The sequence below is a fragment of the Nerophis lumbriciformis genome, linkage group LG12 (assembly GCF_033978685.3).
Source record: "Nerophis lumbriciformis linkage group LG12, RoL_Nlum_v2.1, whole genome shotgun sequence".
NCBI lineage: Eukaryota > Metazoa > Chordata > Actinopteri > Syngnathiformes > Syngnathidae > Nerophis > Nerophis lumbriciformis.
In genome coordinates, this window is record NC_084559.2 from 34,314,218 (window position 1) to 34,332,812 (window position 18,595).

At 39.6% G+C, this 18,595-nt stretch overlaps 1 protein-coding gene across 1 annotated transcript; it reads left to right on the forward strand.

The window, feature by feature from the left end:
* The first annotated feature begins 160 nt into the window (after positions 1–160).
* thoc5 (THO complex 5) lies at positions 161–18,045 on the forward strand. The gene is made up of 20 exons (XM_061985813.1): positions 161–326; positions 548–649; positions 3,035–3,178; positions 4,808–4,921; positions 5,179–5,276; positions 6,484–6,630; positions 6,727–6,841; positions 8,434–8,566; positions 8,653–8,730; positions 8,839–8,882; positions 9,242–9,341; positions 12,148–12,256; positions 12,325–12,426; positions 12,520–12,616; positions 15,672–15,783; positions 15,865–15,968; positions 17,227–17,314; positions 17,387–17,502; positions 17,583–17,773; positions 17,853–18,045. Exons 2-20 carry the CDS (start codon positions 554–556, stop codon positions 17,914–17,916), a joined length of 2,052 nt encoding a protein of 683 aa, XP_061841797.1. The 5' UTR covers positions 161–326; positions 548–553; the 3' UTR covers positions 17,917–18,045.
* Positions 18,046–18,595: the final 550 nt, after the last annotated feature.

An 18,595-nucleotide genomic window follows, 5' to 3' on the forward strand; every position in this document is an offset into this window, starting at 1 on the left:
ATACCTTAATACCGTAACGCCACAAACGAAAATGTTTACAGCCCAAACGAATGGCACTGTTAAAGTTCCCCAAAACAAGTGTAATAAACCAGTTCATAACATTATTTTATACAAATGTTTACGTGGTGCAATTTCTATTTTTCGCCCTGCAAAAATGACTGTACATTCCTCTAGGTGGCAGTGTTTGTTTTTACACTGTGCTTAGACAATTTTAGCAGAGCTCGGCTTCCGTCCATGTCCGCTGACAGGCGCTCTCGTTTTGACCTGCACTCAAACTAACGAACGTTGTACATTTGCAGTATTCCACCTTATAGTACGACACCAAGGTATGCAGTTGATATGTTATGAAAGTCTTAACTGTGTCAGAATGTATTGGTGCTCGGCTATTATTGGTAAACGCCGAAAGCTAACGTACCGAACGTGTCGAGCTAGTAGCTAGCTCCATTGTTAGCAGAGAAACATGTTTCGCTTCTCAGTAGTAGATGTTGTAGTTACTTGAAGCCGTATAATAGTTTGGATTTACATAGTGTCGCCATTTCCCCCCCAGCCACCAATGTCTGCAGACCCGTTGAAGAAGCGAAAATCGAAGGTTCTTCGCAATGAAGCGGCACCTACTGAAGTGAAGCGCGGCAGAGGTGATGGAGAACAGGTAACTGGATTGCAAAGCAGTGTTGCCTACTCTTTCAGTAAAAAAGTAGCTATTGTCTGTCCTGAAAGATGCTAGAGGTCGTCATCGCCTCATTTTGATTGAAAGTTAAACTTAACTACCGTATTTTTCGGACTATAGGGCGCACTTAAAATCCTTTCATTTTCTCAATAATCGACAGTGCCCCTTATAACTTGGTGCGCCTAATGTACGGAATAATTAATTCTGTTAAAGTTAAAGTACCAATGATTGTCACACACACACACACGAGGTGTGGTGAAATGTGTCCCCTGCATTTGACCCATCCCCTTGTTCACCCCCTGGGAGGTGAGGGGAGCAGTGGGTAGCAATGGTGCCGTGCCCGGGAATCATTTTTGGTGATTTAACCCCCAATTCCAACCCTTGATGCTGAGTGCTAAGCAGGGAGGTAATGGGTCCCATTTTTATAGTCGTTGGTATGACTCGGCCGGGGTTTGAACTCACCACCTACCGATCTCAGGGCGGACACTAACCACTAGGCCACTGAGTAGTAAGACATACACTTAGGATCAGGATGTTCCGATAAGGGTTATACGCTGGGGTTTGAACTCACAACCTACTAATTCTGGTTGTGCTTACCGACCTCGAAGCAATTTTATTTGATACATGGTGTAATAAGTGTGACCAGCAGAGGGTAGTCACACATAAGAGATATGTGTAGACTGCAACATAACGCCAGTAAGCTCCACCAAAACGTCAAATGTTCCATTGAAAATAAAGAACATTACACACGGCACTCAAAAGTCTGTCAAAATGTTTTAGTATGACTTTGAAGCCACACCGCTTGATGGATTGTCGACTAGGGATGTCTGATAATATCGGCCGATAAATGCTTTAAAAATGTAAAATCGGAAATGATCGGTATCGGTTTCAAAATTATCGGTATCGGTTTCAAATTTATCGGTATCGGTTTAAAAAAGTAAAATGTATGACTTTTTAAAACGCTGCTGTGTACACGGACGTAGGGACAACTACAGAGCGCCAATAAACCTTAAAGGCACTGCCTTTGCGTGCCGGCCCAATCACAACACCTACGGCTTTTCACACACACAAGTGAATGCAAGGCATGCTTGGTCAACAGCCATACAGGTCACACTGAGGGTGGCCATATAAACAACTTTAACACTGTTTCAAATATGCGCCACACTGTGAACCCACACCAAACAAGAATGACAAACACATTTCGGGAGAACATCCGCACCGTAACACAACATAAACACAACAGAACAAATACCCAGAACCCCTTGCAGCACTAACTCTTCCAGGACGCTACAATACAACAACACCTCGGAGTTGAACTTTGCTTGCACTGCCTGCAGAGCGACTCCGGTCCTATAGACACAACAACAACTCACCCTAAACGATGGGCATATGCACATACACACACACACACACACACACACACACACCACCCCCACGCCTCTGCCACTGCTTATTTCCCTTGGGGCAATGGACGGAGCGGCGGCGCTTACAGTAGTGTCTGGCCTTCGTGGCCCCTCACCCCTCTGTTGCGAGCTTTATTGATTAATGTGTGTGTGCTATGGCTATGAGGTTTTTATTCCTTGGCGTCAGTCTGGACACCCGCTCTGGAGTCCAGCCTTTGACTGAATTTTTTTTTTACCCCCCCACCCCCCCCACGTATACCTGTTTCTCACCTATTTTCTTGAAAGGGGCGCTGGACTGTCTGGTTGACCCGTCGGCGATCCTTTTTCTGTCTCCCTGTAATGTTATGTCTGATCTTGAATGGGATTATGCTGAAAATCTAATTTCCCCTCGGGGATCAATAAAGTACTATCAAATCTAATCTAATGTAGGCCTAGGTATTCATTAAAAACAAAGCAGATGTTTTAATTGATCAAGTATATTTAATATTTGTTGGCCACTGTAACATTTCACGCAAAGCACAAACCTCAACAATAACACTCCATACCCAGTAGATATTTACAGACTTCTTTGGCGTACCACTAGATGAAGCCCACGTACCAGCACAATTGACTTTTATTATAATAGGGAATCCAATTAACATTTTATTAATCGTCAATTTTTTGCAGTGCAGCTTTGTCCAATGTAAACTTGCCAAATTTTGTTTAATCTTTGTAGCCAGAGTAATTGTCCAATCCGAAAATTTTGATATTCTGGATAACTAGGATATGTGTTCTACCTTAGGAGTATTGGTGTATAGTGGTGATGAAAACAACGCTAACGCAGTTGAACTCTGAAAATAGCGGTCTGGTCGCTACTCACAATGGCGCGATCAAGCTTGAAACGGTCTCGAGTTATCACTGCGATGATCCAACCAATGGAAAATACACGCGTACCTTTTAATTATGTGTGTTTCTATGTTTCCAGGACTTACGTGTTTACAATGAAGAAGTGGAGTTTGAAAGCAGGAACCCTGAGCAGGACTTCCGCCAGTATAAAGAATCATGTGAAAGTCTGGCCAAACTAATGGATGAAATACATGAGCTTAAAGCCAATGGAGCCAAAGAGGGGGTGAGACCTATGTGTACTTAGCTGATTGAAAGACGTGGAATCACTAGCACCCTACTCATAAAATTAAGTGTTTTTCAGTGTTACCTGAGCTTACAAGTTATTTCAGATACGAGCTGTCTCTCTGCTTTTTTTCATGCTTCACCACCACAACTGAAAAAGTTAGTGCGAAGGAGAAGAAGTGGACAACTGAATCAGGGATACAAACCATTAAAAACATGTCCTACCTGGTTACTGTCAGTCTGCATTACACAAGATGAAGCCACAAACGACAAATACTTATCCATACAAATATTGAGAAGCTGCGGATGCTGTGTTTGACATGGTTTGTTCTGTCCACTCCTAACTCAGCAAAATGGACAGTCGAACGTTACCTTTGGTACTCAGTAGGGCTGTAACGGTATAGTAGATACCGCGGTATTTTGATTTCAAAGTCTTTAAAATACTGCCGTGACGGTATCAAACGAAAACTTGGTGAGTTAATTTTTTTCTGGCGCTTTAGCCTTTGTTGGGTTGGAAAATAAACTAAATCTCCCAGAATCCTTTGCGCAGAGCAGGAGCAGTAAAGTGGGGTCATGGAACGCTGTAAGCAGGAAGTAAATGTTCGTAGTAGGTAAGAGGAATTGTTGTGTTTGACATTACCGGAAAATGTCATTAAACTCCGTCTGTTTGAGTTATGTTGCCAACAAACAGACAAATAAACCCTGCTGTAAACATAACCTCCTTGGCAGAGATAAGAAACAACTTTTGTCTCGAGCGACACAGTCACTGCGCAGCGCACGGAGGAAAATCACCCCAAAAAAATCCTGTTCACATCTGAGGGGCTGTAGCCTATCCAGCTGCACTCGGGTGGAAGGCAGTGTACACCTTGGACAAGTTGCCGCCTCATAAACCATCACTCAGAAATTATATTTGAAGCCAGCGAAGCTAAACATCAGTAGATGTTTACATTGTCACTGTAAAGAAATCAGCTGTAAGGTTTTTTTTTTAAATATTTGCTTGAAACAAATGTTCTTGCACAATTATTTGCACTTAAAAACATGTTTGTGGTAATAAATATGTTTAGAACATTTGAGCATTATATTTGTGTTCAATTGCAGTACGTGTGTTTATCCTAAACTTTCTTGCCACTTTATTTTACACATTATGGCATCTTTTTTTTTGTTGACATTTACCGCAATAGTACTGTACCGGGGCCTTAATACCGTCCGGTTCGTCACTCAAATATGTCTGTTAGCAACATGAAGATCAATTTCCTAGTTTCTATTGTTACACGACGGAGAAGCAGCTCGTAACACACTCCTACAATTAATGCCAAACAATTGTATTACATTTCTTCATAACTTCCTGTGGTTGTGTGTACATGCTATCGTATTGCTTCTCAAACAATATTTATCAAAAAGTTCTGTTATGGGAGGGCCAAGAATGAAATGCATTGATTTAAATACATTTCAACGGCTGGGGCTTATTTGAGACAAGTATTTTTGAGTGACCAGCTCCGTTATGGAACACAATGTGCTCATAAGTTGAGGTACCGCTGTATTTAAAACGTGTAACGTCTAAGTTTGTTGCCAACTATATTGCTTGCGTTTACGTCCGCAAAGGTTATTAACCTGTGATTTTTTCCTGCAGTCTGCTGAAGTCGAACGGAGACGGTTGCAGAGCTGCATCCACTTTTTGACTTTAAAAAAACTTAACCGACTGGCTCACATGCGGCTAAAGAAAGGCAGAGACCAGACCCATGAGGTAACTCCTGCAGATTTTTTGTTTTAGTCAGTAAACTGTCTTATATCATGTCAGAATGTATTTGTACTGTAAATATAGGAAAAGTTGATGGGCAAGTACTTGCCTTACATCCCAAACTTTTACCAGATTCAAGGAATGCACATTGAACTATGTTCTTGTTGAGCATGAGCTCTGATTCACTGGATTTTTATGCTCAATGTTGTTTTGCAGTGTCTTTGAAATTATACCTTGTCCCTTGCTTTGTTTTTGTCCAACAGGCCAAACAGAAAGTAGATGTGCTGCACCTCCAGTTGCAGAATCTCTTGTATGAAGTTATGCATCTTCAGAAGGAAATAAGCAAATGTTTGGAGTTCAAGTTAGTATTAACACCCTTTCACTCTAAATATACTTGAGTGCTTAAAGCAGGGGTGTCAAACTCTTTTTCGATGAGGTCCACATTGTAGTTATGGCTGCATTTAGAGAGCAGCCTGGAACAGCGAATTTACCTGTATATAAATTAGGGCTGGCAAAAATAACATGTTTACTTAGACAAACTTTTATGATCCACAAGGGAAATTGTTACACACAGTAGCTCAGTTACAAAGGATGGAAAAGCATAATTAAATACTCACTGGGGCACAAAAAGAGTATGAAATAAATAAGTAAAAAGTCAACCAAAAATTTACCATTTAAAAGAGATAAATGGTAAATTTTTGGTAACTCATGTTATTAATCACAACATTTTTAACCTGTAAATACGCAATTTATTTTGGCTGTAAATGGTCCTTGACCTTGACCGCAAATGGTTACCTGAAAGGCGTCACAGTTTGTTATATGGCCAGTGATCAGGTCAATGCATATATCAGTGCAGAGATAAGTGAAGAGGCTGTCTGTTGTGCTCGCTGGTAAATTTTACTCCAAAATACACTCTAATTTAAGATCAAGCTGTTACCAAGTAAATGACGTGCATTCAAGTAAAGAATGAACAAATAACGTCTGGATGACATTTTGATAATAACATTGCATGTGTCAAAATACTTTTTTTTTTTTTTTTTAGGTTTATTTAAAATATGCAAGCAAGTAATAACCTGTGATTAATCTGGATTAATACAAATTCAAAAGTTTGATTAATCTGAATACAAAAAATAACCATTTGACAGCACTAACAATATTATTACACAATTGCCAATGTTTTTTATTATTCGGTTTTTTATGTACAAATTGATGGATAACTTGCTTTGAAATCACAGGTCAAGGTGACAATCAGATATTTAAGTACTTGTATTGTTTTATTGTAATGCAGTTGCATGAGCAGATTATATTCATGTTTAAAAGATATGCAATTTAAAGTGTTAAATTTTTTCTGTCAGAATGGAAAAACATATACATCTAGTAAGAAAGATTAAGTACTTTATTGATGCACATTTTGTCATGCTTTCGTGGGCCGCATAAAATGAAGTGAACCTTGAGTTTGACACCTGTGGCCTAAAAGCTCTAGTCAAGATAAAAAAAACTACTTGGTTTTCCGTTATCCGTAATGTAATTTTGCCTTCCTTTAACAGTATTTTTTTTTTTTAATTTAGGTCTAAACACGAGGAAATTGACTTGGTGACCGAAGAAGAGTTTTACCAGGATGCACCTCAGGAGATTTCCAGGCCACAACTCACCAAAAATGATCCTCACCAGCTGACACTGGCACGATTAGACTGGGAGCTTGAACAGAGGAAAAGGTAATCTAACATCTCTGCAACACAGCTTGGTTATTAATACGTGTTGTTTTTTGGACATGAACAAGATGCTGAAAGTTAGTGCAATGATTGATGCAGGTTGGCGGAGCAATACAAAGAGTCTCAGGCAACCAAGGAGAAGATCCAGAAGAGTATTGAGGTCAAGAAAGAACATCTGAGGAGCTTGCAGCCTGGTCTGAATGCCATCATGCAGGTAGGATTGGTTTTAAATTACTGTGAATCTGTTATTTTAAGATGTAGTATTCACAGTTGTTTCCTGCCTTTTGTCACTTGGAAAAAATTAGACAATGCCTGTATTTTGAAGGATTTAATAGTTAACATGTTTAATTTTAAGTGATAAGGGACAAGTGGTAGAAAATGGATGGATGGATGAACAATCTTCTTTTTGTTTTTCTATAGGTCATAAACTGTATTGCCAAATTTTAAGTCAGCATCTAGCTGCAGTTAGCAGTGTTTCCCATATATTAATTTATTTTTGGCAGGCCAGAACAAGTACATTCAGGGCCACCACACATTAAAGAATATAATGTATGTATATATGTTTTTATATTTTGCAATACAGGAAGGTAAAAAGTCACCTTCCAAGTGGTATATGTGCTGCCATCTCATGTTCTACAAAACCGCAGAAAGCAGCAGACTGGCTTGGTAGTATAAAGATAGCGGTCAATACTAGTTTCTACAGAGTTTGGTGGCTATATGCTTCTAAGTAGAAATACATTTGTTGTTTTATCGCAATTTTGTTCCGTTAAAATCTAATTTTTAAAACATTTATACCATTTTAAAATGATCGCAATGCTACTTTTCGTTAGCCAGTCAATGAGCTGGTCCATTGTACGTTAGCATTAAGCTAGCTGTATGAGAGCCAACATTTATCCTGTATGGTTGCATTGCTTATTTTCAGTTTATACAAAGCTGTATTGTTGATTTAACACAATTCTTACATGTACAGTACAGCCCAAAAGTTTGGACACACCTTCTCATTCAATGGGTTTTCTTTATTTTCATGACTATTTACATTGTAGATTGTCACTGAAGGCATCACAACTATGAATGAACACGTGGAGTTATGTACTTAATAAAACATTTTAAAATAACTGAAAACATGTTTTACATTCTAGTTTCTTCAAAATAGCCACCCTTTGCTCTGATTACTGCTTTGCACACTCTTGGCATTCTCTCGATTAACTTCAACAGAAATTGTTTTCATATCACAGGTGTGCCTTATCAGGGTTGATTAGTGGAATTTCTTGCTTTATCAATGGGGTTGGGACCATCAGTTGTGTTGTGAATGAGAAGGTGTGTCCAAACTTTTGGCCTGTACTATATGTGCACTTCACGTGTATATTAATGTACTTTCCTTTTGTTTTGATTCATTTTGATGATTATGGATTCCAGCTTATGAAAACCTGTAAGCCATGATCATCAAAATTGTAACAAAGGCTTGAGATATCCCACTTTGCATGTAATGAGTTGATGTCACATATTTGTTTCACATTTGAAATTGAATTGCTGACATGAGTGAAATGTTGCACATTATTCTAATTTGAGTTTCATCTGTATATTTATGAAAAATGTTTGCTTTAAAAAAAAAAAAAAACATACATTACAGCAATTATGCAAATTATACAATGTCATATTGACACCATCCGAGCTATGCCCCCACCACTACAAATAAATTGGCAATATGTGGGAAACACTGATTAGAGTTAGCACAGAAGATCCTGTGCGGTGTGTATTTTTTTTAACAGAATGGCATTGTAATTTGTGCTCACTCTCCTTGTGTAGGCCTCTGTCCCAGTGCAAGACTACCTGTCTATGCCTGTCGAACAAACACAGAAACAAACGGAGATTGCCCAGCATCTGCCGCCACCCCTCTATGTCCTTTTCGTCCAAGCAAATGCATACGGCCAGGCGTGTGGTAAGCAAGGTTCTGAGAGTTGAGCCCACCTCCATTTACTGCAATTTGCATCATTGGCCACTGGTTGATTATATATTTTTATTTAGACAAACACCTGAGTTTGTCAATCAGTGGGGATGTTGATGAGGCCAGGGCTCTGTCTAAACCACCAGAGGATTCTCAGGGTAAGGACATATAATAGTTATACACACATACATACATACGTACATGCACACATATACTGTGTTTACTTTGTTGTCTTTTTGCTGATACCCTTTTTCTTTGTCATGCAGATGATGACAGTGACTCTGACGCAGAGGAAGAGCAAGAAAAAACGGTACAGACACACTGGACAAATGAATGACCGAGGCAAACGTGATAGCTTCCTGTATCAGAATGAGTGCTAGCTGAGGGATTTTGGTAACCCTCCTTAGAATGGCTGACTCGCTGTAACCAGAAACTCCCTCTCCACATCCACACTCTGATCAAATCCACACTCGTTTTTTTACTTATTGGACGTTCTAAGCATTTTTTTCTCATTTGTTTATGCTACCTGCCTCACATACCTCAGAAACCTAATTTTCTATGTATTGCCTTAAAATAATTTAAGTTGTTTCCTAACCTGTAATGTGATACAAATTGTTTAGAAAAAATTTGTTTTTCCTACCGCAATATCATAAACAACTGATTTTACAGAAGAGGAGAAGGCCAACTGCTGGCGGCCAGCTTGATGACAAAAGACGAGAAATGCTGAAGAGGCACCCACTGTCCCTCTCTCTTGACCTGATGTGTAAAGGTAACACACTTTACATTGTTATTGGCTTGATATGCCATGTAGGGCTGCACGACTATGGCTGAATGACTATCAATCACAACCATTATTCATGATTATTCATCGTGGACTCATTATAATATCAATGCTTATCAATTAACCTTATTCCTTATACTTAAAGGGGAACTGCATATTTTGGGAAATGTTGCCTATAATTCACAGTCCTTATTTAAGACAAGAACAAATGTTTTTCACTTTTTTATGCATTCTAATTATTAAATAAATGTGATCAAAAGTCAGCTTACAATGGAGCTTATGAGAGCCACTCTCGTCAGCCTTTAAAAGCCCTTAAAAAACACCCAAACACTTCCATTGAGGTGTTATATACCTACTGTAAGTATATATGTAATGTAGTAACAGGCACATTTATAATAACATGTAATATTTATGTATTTTGATCATTTTAAGCATATGCGGCGCATTAATTTAAAAAACGCGTCACAAAGTTTGCTTTTTTTCCTCACGACATCACTGATTTATAGCCACTGCAGACTTTATGAGAGCTAACAAACATAATAAAATATCACTTACTGTGCAATGTCTGCTGTTATTAGGATGCTGAGTGCTAGGATGTTCATACATTCCCGTTTTAGATGAAAAATGACTCATAATCATCGCGAATAAAAGGAGGGTGGAACCCAGCGTCTTTTTGTGTCGTTCTCACCATTACCGGGTCTAAATTGGCTGTCAAAGTGTACCAACTTGTTGGACTATGTCTTCATTCTTCTACTATCCAGATGAGAGACATGATTTATGGTCTAGAATAAACTTTTACGAGCAAAGGAAGCAAGGAAACCGCTGACCACTCAAGGATGTTAACATAGACGCACACACTAGCGATCACGGCGCCGCGATAAACATTCTGTGTGCGTTAGCGCTTACAATTACAATGTTACTAATACTTGGTTGGTATTCAAGTCACAAAATGTAAATGGAGTATTGTCGCTTTTTGGATGGTTATTTATTGGGTTTTATGGGGGAATAGAGGGCTTCCCATTGGCTCCGCTGTAAGTGGACTTTAGTTTACATGTATTTTTTAATTAGAATGCATTAAAAAAATACATCCGTCGTTATGTCTTTCATAATGATTGTGAACGACAGACACAATTCCAGAAAAAAGTGCAGTTCCCCAAATCTGTGTTTTTGTTAATGATTAGTAATCACATTTGATTTGTTTCTCATTAAATGATGACTTTAGCTACAGTTGTACCTGACTCAAGTCTTTTTGAGTACGATGTAATTGTTGCCAAAGGTGCGTTAACAAAGTACTGAGCAAAGGCTGTGAATACCTATGTGCATGTGATTTTTGAGGGTTTTTTTAAAGTAAAATTTTAAAAATGTCTGCATTTCATTTTTTTCTGTCAAAATGGGGTGCTGAATGTACATTAATAAGAACTAATATTAACTTTTTGAATTTTAGCAAATAGCTGCAATAACACAAAGAGTGAAAAATTTAAGTGGTCAGAATACTTTCCTTACCCACTGTATATTTATCAATTTTTGGTGGGGGTTTTTCGGTGCCCTTAAAAGACAGCCCTGTTCGGCGGGTGCCCCGCATGGCATCAATTGGACACCCCTGCTTGACATAATCTTACATTTGATTGTTTGTAATGGGAAACATGTAAATTAAATGACAAAATCATATAGCGTTATTCAGTAAACTCACGTGAAAGAGACGTTCAATGTCCAAGTACATTTCTGTATTCCTTAAATTCATACATGTGCACAGATGCAAGGAGTGCATGAATTTAAATGGGGAACATGTCCTGCCAGAACACCGGCGAGAAATGTTGGCAATCAATGAAAAAGTGTCTCCAGATTCTATTTAGCACAATGGCTGGCCGTTAGTCCAAGGAGACAAGCAGAGCACTGTGTTGTGCAAGCATCCACACCTGTCACCTTCTCATAACAGCGGTGCGGTCTTTAACACAATGCGAGTTAGACTTCACGGAAGTGAAACGAGGCGACCGACTGCAGCAGCCAGGGAAAAGTTTAATTCCGGCCTGCAAGTCGGTCGCTCTGCAGAGCTTCAAGATGAGCTGCTTTTTATTTTCTGTTGCTGCGGGCTGTAAAAAGTGCTTAATTTGATATGCAGCGTAGCCTGCTTTTTTAATCGTTAAATTTGCTAATGATCACCCCCATCTAACTGTGGTAGCCGTGATCATGATTAAAATTTTATACATTTTGCAGCCTTAATGCCAAGCATAAAATGGCATCTGAAAATTCACTAAACACAAACTGCCAGTGACTTTGCAGCGTTCTAAAAAAGTATCTGTCGTGTTTCCTCCCTTGCAGGCATATTGTAAGGTAATGTGTTTGATGGGTAAAACAAGCAAGATCCATTGTGCTTAGTTATGCAATTTATTGAGCCTCATGTTTCCTCTGCTTGTGACTTAAGGAATATAGTGAGCTCTGCATTGCAGGCTTTACTTACCTAAAGGGGGAAGAGAGGGGGGCTTTCATCTCTGTGGGTCTGCAGCATTTCAAGGTGCTGTGTGCACAATTTCTCATTGGCACCTTTTGCTGAGCTCTCATGCCTTCTACAGCCTTGATTGTCTTCTGCCAGCTGCACTCTGGCAGTGTTTGTGGTTGACAACAGGTCATGACGGTCACTATGACTGCAGTGATTGGAGCATGAAACATGACCATCAGCATAGTACGTGTCCCCTGTGGCTGCATCAGAACTACCCCTTGTTTTTCACTGATGCAGCAGTGGGACAGCGGCAGCACCACAACTAGTAATGTGCAAATAACCAAATTGTCGTTACAGATGGAAGCGTCCTCCATCTTTTCTTCTACTACCTGATGAATCTCAACATTATGACCGTCAAGGCTAAGGTGTCTGCATCCACAGACGTCACCACAGCCATCAGCGCAGGGTACATGCAAAAGTGCTTAGATCGGAGCTATCATCCAATGTGTTAATCATGACTTCTCTACTCAACAGAGAGCTGGTAAAATCCGATACCCTTTTAAGCTGTCTGTATGCCAACGATCATGGCAGAGAAACACCCAATCCAGCCAACCGCTATCAATTTGATAAAGTTGGGTAAGAGTTTCATTATTTCTGACATACTGTTAAGGAAAAACTTATATTTAGCAAAATGACGCCATTCATCATAAGCATCACGTCATTCTGCAGGATTGTGTCTTTTGCTGACTATGTGGAGGAGTTGGGCCATGCCTACAAGTGGGTTCAGAATCTTGGGGGGTTACATTTCCCCAGTGATTCCTCAGAGGTGAGTGTATATAAGCATATACGATTTCAATTAGTACAAAGGTATTATGCGGTATATTGCAACATTCGTTTTGATGACAAATTAGGCTCAATAGAGAGGTTGCAACGCCCAAATGGGCTGCCATTTTTAAAATGAAAAATATTGTGAAAGCAAGATGAAATGTGGTGTGGAAACATTGGAACTACAGTAGTACCTGAACGTAAGTGTTTTGAGATAAAAGCTGTCTGTTAGCTTAAGGTTGCAAGTTGGGCTGGGCGATATGGACTTTTTTTAATATCTCGATATTTTTAGGCCATATCGCTATACACGATATATATATCTCGATATTTTGCCTTAGCCTTGAATGAACACGATACATATAATCACAGCAGTATGATGATTCTATGTGTCTACATTAAAACATTCTTGTTCATACTGCATTAATATATGCTCATTTTAAACTTTCATGCAGAGAGGGAAATCACAACTACCGTATTTTCCGCACTATAAGCCGCCCCGGGTTATTAGCCGCACCTTCAATGAATGGCATATTTCAAAACTTTGTTCACCTATAAGCCGCCCCGGGTTATAAGCCGCGCCTACGCTGCGCTAAAGGGAATGTCAAAAAAACAGTCAGATAGGTCAGTCAAACTTTAATAATATATTACAAACCAGCGTTCTAACAACTCTGTTCACCCCCAAAATGTAATGTGCAAATGTGCAATCACAAAAATAGTAACACTCAAATTAGTGCAGAGCAATAGTAACATCAATAACTCAACGTTGCTCGAACGTTAATGTCACACAACACACAAAATAAACATTTAAAGCTCACTTTCTGAAATTATTCCTCATCCATAAATCCCTCGAATTCTTCTTCAGTGTCTGAATTAAAAAGTTGGGCGAATACGGCATCCAAAATGGCCGGCTCCGTCTCGTCGAAGTCATCAGAGTCAATGTTGCTGTTGTTGTCCAGCAGTTCCGTGAATCCTGCCTTCCGGAAAGCTCGGACCACAGTTGAGACCGATATATCCGCCCAGGCATTTACAATCCACTGGCAGATGTTGGCGTATGTCGTCCGGTGCTGTCTCCCTGTCTTAGTGGCGCAGGTCATCTTGTTGCTTCCTCTACCTACGCACCATTGATTCATTTATGTTCAATTCTCTTGCTGCTGCTCTATTTCCGTGTTCTACTGCGTGACTTATTGCCTTGAGTTTGAATTCTGCGTTGTACGCGTGTCTCTTAATAGGAGCCATTTTGTGGTCTTTACAGATGTAAACACACAAATGAAATGAAACGTAACGCCCTTCTTCTTCTACGGGGGCGGGTGCTTACCTTGGTGGTTGCTTACAGTAGAAGAAGAAGCACTTCCTCTTCTATGGGGGCGGGTGCTTACCTTGGCGGTTGCTTACCATAGAAGAAGAAGCGCTTCCTCTTCTACGGGGAAAAAAGATGGCGGCTGTTTACCGTAGTTGCGAGACCTAAACTTTATGAAAATGAATCTTAATATTAATCCATATATAAAGCGCACCGGGTTATAAGCCGCACTGTCAGCTTTTGAGAAAATTTGTGGTTTTTAGGTGCGGCTAATAGTGCGGAAAATACGGTAAGTCAATTTAGCAAAAGTGTATTTACTAAGCAGTGGCACAAACATTCATGTCATTTCCAAAACAGAAAGTGCAAGATTGTCAGAGACATTTTAAAACAAGCTATAAGTGCACTTTTGTGCAGGATGACACACAAGATATTTCAATAAGTGTCACATAAAAATGAGCTGCATATCAAATAGTATATGTCCTACGGTGTTGATGTGGAAATAGTTGCTTCGGCATTTACCGTAGTTGGTGTGGCACCGAACGGAGATGTTGACATGTAAAGACATATTCCCGCTTGAAGCCAAACCACCGTCAGACGATGGACCCCGTGCTGTTTTTCTTGGGAATTAATTATTCCTCCATTTGTTACCAGATTCGCACCTTCTTTCTCTTGTATTATAAATAAATAAATGATAAATGGGTTGTACTTGTATAGCGCCTTTCTACCTTCAAGGTACTCAAAGCGCTTTGACACTACTTCCACATTTACCCATTCACATACCACTCAAACCACACCGTTAGCTGTTAGCATCACAGCTAACGTTACCATGTCGCTACTTGTCTGCTTTGCGGGAGCGTGTGACGTTGCTCACGTGACAGTATGTGACGTATGTAAGAAGGTGCGCTTGTTTTAGTCTCTGTGAGAAGGAGAGACAGGAAAGAGTGAGAAACGCATGCATTTTAATGCCCCGCAGCTAAAAGCAGCGTATACTCGAATATCACGATATAGTCATTTTCTATATCGCACAGGGACAAACCCGCGATATATCAAGTATATCGATATATCGCCCAGCCTTAGTTGCAAGCAAAACTTGAGGTACTACTATTCATGCCATTAGTTGGCATAGCAAATGTCACAGTAAACCCTATAAGATCTGACCAAAAGCACCAATTGAATGTATTTCAATTCATTGTCTCAATGAGAGTCGATTTGACATAAGTGTTTTGAGTTAAGAGCTCCGACTGTCAAAGAAACAATTAAGTTTGTACCTTGAGGTACTACTATACAAATACAATTACCTTTAATTGTAAATATTGCTGTACTAATACAACATATGGTGGAAAGTGAATAGAACAACATATGGTGGAAAGTGAATAGAGTGATGTTCCCCTGGTCAGATTATCACTTTGCAGGCTGCAGGACTGACTGGTTACTGTACTGTGTTGAATTTTTCATGTGTTCGTAATTTTCAACAAGAATCCGTTGACAGGAATTGCTCAATTGTATTACAGTTACAATTGACTCCTGCATTTGTTTATGAAGAGGTTTAGGTCATGCCTTTAGAAATGACTTAGTTTTATAAGTGTTGTCTTTTTCTCTTTTTTTTTTACAATTGTTAAAACGATTGTTAGATTACAATTTTATACTGCAATTAACATTTTGTTCAGGAAAAAACAATTCCTTTTTAGGTTTTTCTTCAATGATAATTAAATTATTTTCCCTTAAAATCAATTAAGGAAGTCTTTGTTTGTTTCTGCAGGGTGCACTAATGGGCAGTTCTTTGAGTGCCAGCCATATGGAGAACACCATGAAGCTTCTGAGGGGACGGATCTTGTCCCGCTTGGCCTTGCAAAAGCAGTTTGCCTCACTTGGTAAAGTATAGCGACTACTGACCGCGCACGCACACAGAACCACTCAATTGTAGCTAAGGACGTTTGTTCTTCTTGTCATAGAACACAGCATCATCCCCATCACCAGTGAGTGTCTGCACCTCTTTCCAGCCAAGATACTTTCCCGTTTAACTTGTTGGACCACCATCCCTTACGAGGATTACCTGGTATGCAAACACAGTCAATATTATGCAGACATTATATATAATTTAAGATTACCTTTTTATGAAGTCCAGGCAGTCCCTGGTTTGCTGTTTTGTGGTCACAATGTACACAACCGTTAATTACTTAAGAGCTAAGTACCATCATTAAGGATAAAGATTGTAGCCTTGAGTATGTGAAGTTGTCTTTTTTTAAGTTACAGTAGAACCTCTACTTACAAACTTAAATGGTTACTGAACACAGTTCGTAAATAGAAAAATGTGTATGTTGAAGCAAATTTCTCCGAAAGGAACAATGTAAATATGAATAATTATTACCAGCCTCAACAAATGTCCATATTTTAGTAAAGGTTTGTACACTTTGTACACAATACACCCCCTCACCCTACTTTTCAGCCCTGTCCCTACATTTTGCGTGTTCCTGTGAAAGTAGTGGTGTCCCAATGACTCTTTGCATGTAGGGGTAGTGGGCATAACGAGGAGTTGGGGGTATGAATCCAGCCCTTCAGAGTGAGGCATTTCAGATGCTAAATCGCTCAGGTAGGCCAGAGAAAAGTGGAATAATGACAAAATAACAGCAATTCTACTGGTTAATAAAAAGGGTGCATGAAAGGCAATATGAAGGTACCGTATTTGGGCTTCAGAACTGTCCAAAAAGATTATGCTTTAAAACATGCCTCGCCAAATGTGTCAATACAGCATTACCACCATTGCTTCATATTTAGGTAAACATTTAAATAACAAACATTCAGACCTGCACAGTGAGTTTAAAGCGTGGCAGGTAATATAGATAACAGCTTCCCCCGTGCACATATACAGTAGATACGAGACAAGCATACAGCTGGTGTATATGTGTGTGTATATACCGGTAAACACATACGTATATTAGGACCTCCTTTATGAATCATAGCCATCATGGGAGGATTCCGGGTAGGATACATTACAGTTGTCTGCTACCAGGCATTTCTTGTCCTTCTTAATTCTGTCTTGAAACTTTTTGGACAATCACATGCTTACAACTTTGTATGTTGAAGGCCCATTTCTGTTGTAGCATGACTGTGCCTCAGAGTAGAAAGCAACGTTTCATAAAAGAAGGGCTTTAGAGCCCTGATCTTAGAACACATTTGTAGCTGTACAATTAGAAAATGTGCACAGAGTTCAAACTATATTTTCGTTTTGTATAATGTCTGCATGTTTTGATTTGTGTAGGACATTTTCAAAGTATTTCTATAGCAGCACCCATAATGTGTCGGTTCTCTGCTAGGCTCTGCCATTTACTTGCCATGTTACTGATGCCGGGCTGGCAAAAGAGACTGACATGTATTTTTCTGCAATGGTGGAGAGAGGGACAGGTAAAATTTTTATTTATTTTATTTTATTATTATTTTATGTACATTTACAAACCTGTTTTCTCTTTCTTATAGCTCGTCTCCAGGCTGTGGTGGCGCTGAACCCCCGTTACCCAGAAATATGTCCTATCTTTTCCCTTTTGCTCAACTGGAAGGGAGAGCGCAGCGGCCGCACTGATGACAACCTTCGAGTAAAATCCTTTTTTTATACTAATCGTCTTTCATTTTGTGTTTTACTGTTTCCAACCCAACCCATCTCTTATGTGTTTAGGCCATGGAGAGCGAAGTAAACGTGTTTAAAAAAGAACTACAGGGCCCACGTCCCGGCCATCAGCTCCTGACCAATCAGATTGCACGCCTCTGTGTCATTCTGGATGTCTATCTGGAGACCGAAGAACAGGACGATGGCGTGGAGGGGCCACGGGAGTTTCCCCGAGAAAAGATGTGCTTGCGCACTATAAGGTGCGTACTCACGCACACAAAATCAATTGATCACTTTATTATGCTACGCTCACGTTTGACTTGTCTTTTTGGGTTTCAGGGGTCCAAATCGTCTGAAGCCTTTCAAATACAACCATCCTCTGGGCCTTTTCACTCATCGTTAAAGTGGGTCTGTGAGTCCCCATCACAAGCTTTTAGTTATCACAGCTATGTTTAAAACCATCCTGGATATTTCATAGATCTTTCCAATCAATTAGAAATAAAAAGTCCATCCTGGCTTTGGTATGTCTAAATGTATGTGTTTCATCTGTCTGCACCTCACAAGCACAATTTTTATATTGGAGATGCACCAAATGTTTGGCAAAATATGGATTGCGTGTTTGCATATGCTTTTTGTGATGACGTAAGCAGGAAGCATGCGCTTGTCTAAAGTGGAGGCAATATGTCTGCCTTGTGGACATATTTTCAATATTTTCAAAGAAAGACCCGCAGACAGCGATCTGCAAAACATGCAATGTGGAAATAGCAAAAGGGGAATCCTCTGCAAAGAAAATCTCCATGTCGGGTTTTATCACCTGAAATCCAAACATTTTGATCACCATTTTGATTATGTGAACAACACCGCACAGAAAAGGAAAGTGCCACTCAGCGCTTTGAGTCCATCAGTGGCGCCATTCAGTATTAGGAATGTTCCGATCAGGGTTTTATGCTGCTGATTCTGTAATCGATCATCCATGAGTGGGATTGGCTAATATTGATATGGATCACATGTATTAACTGTAAATTTTTCAATTTATTTATAGTGAGTGCTATTGAAAGTTTAACAATATCAACATTAGATTT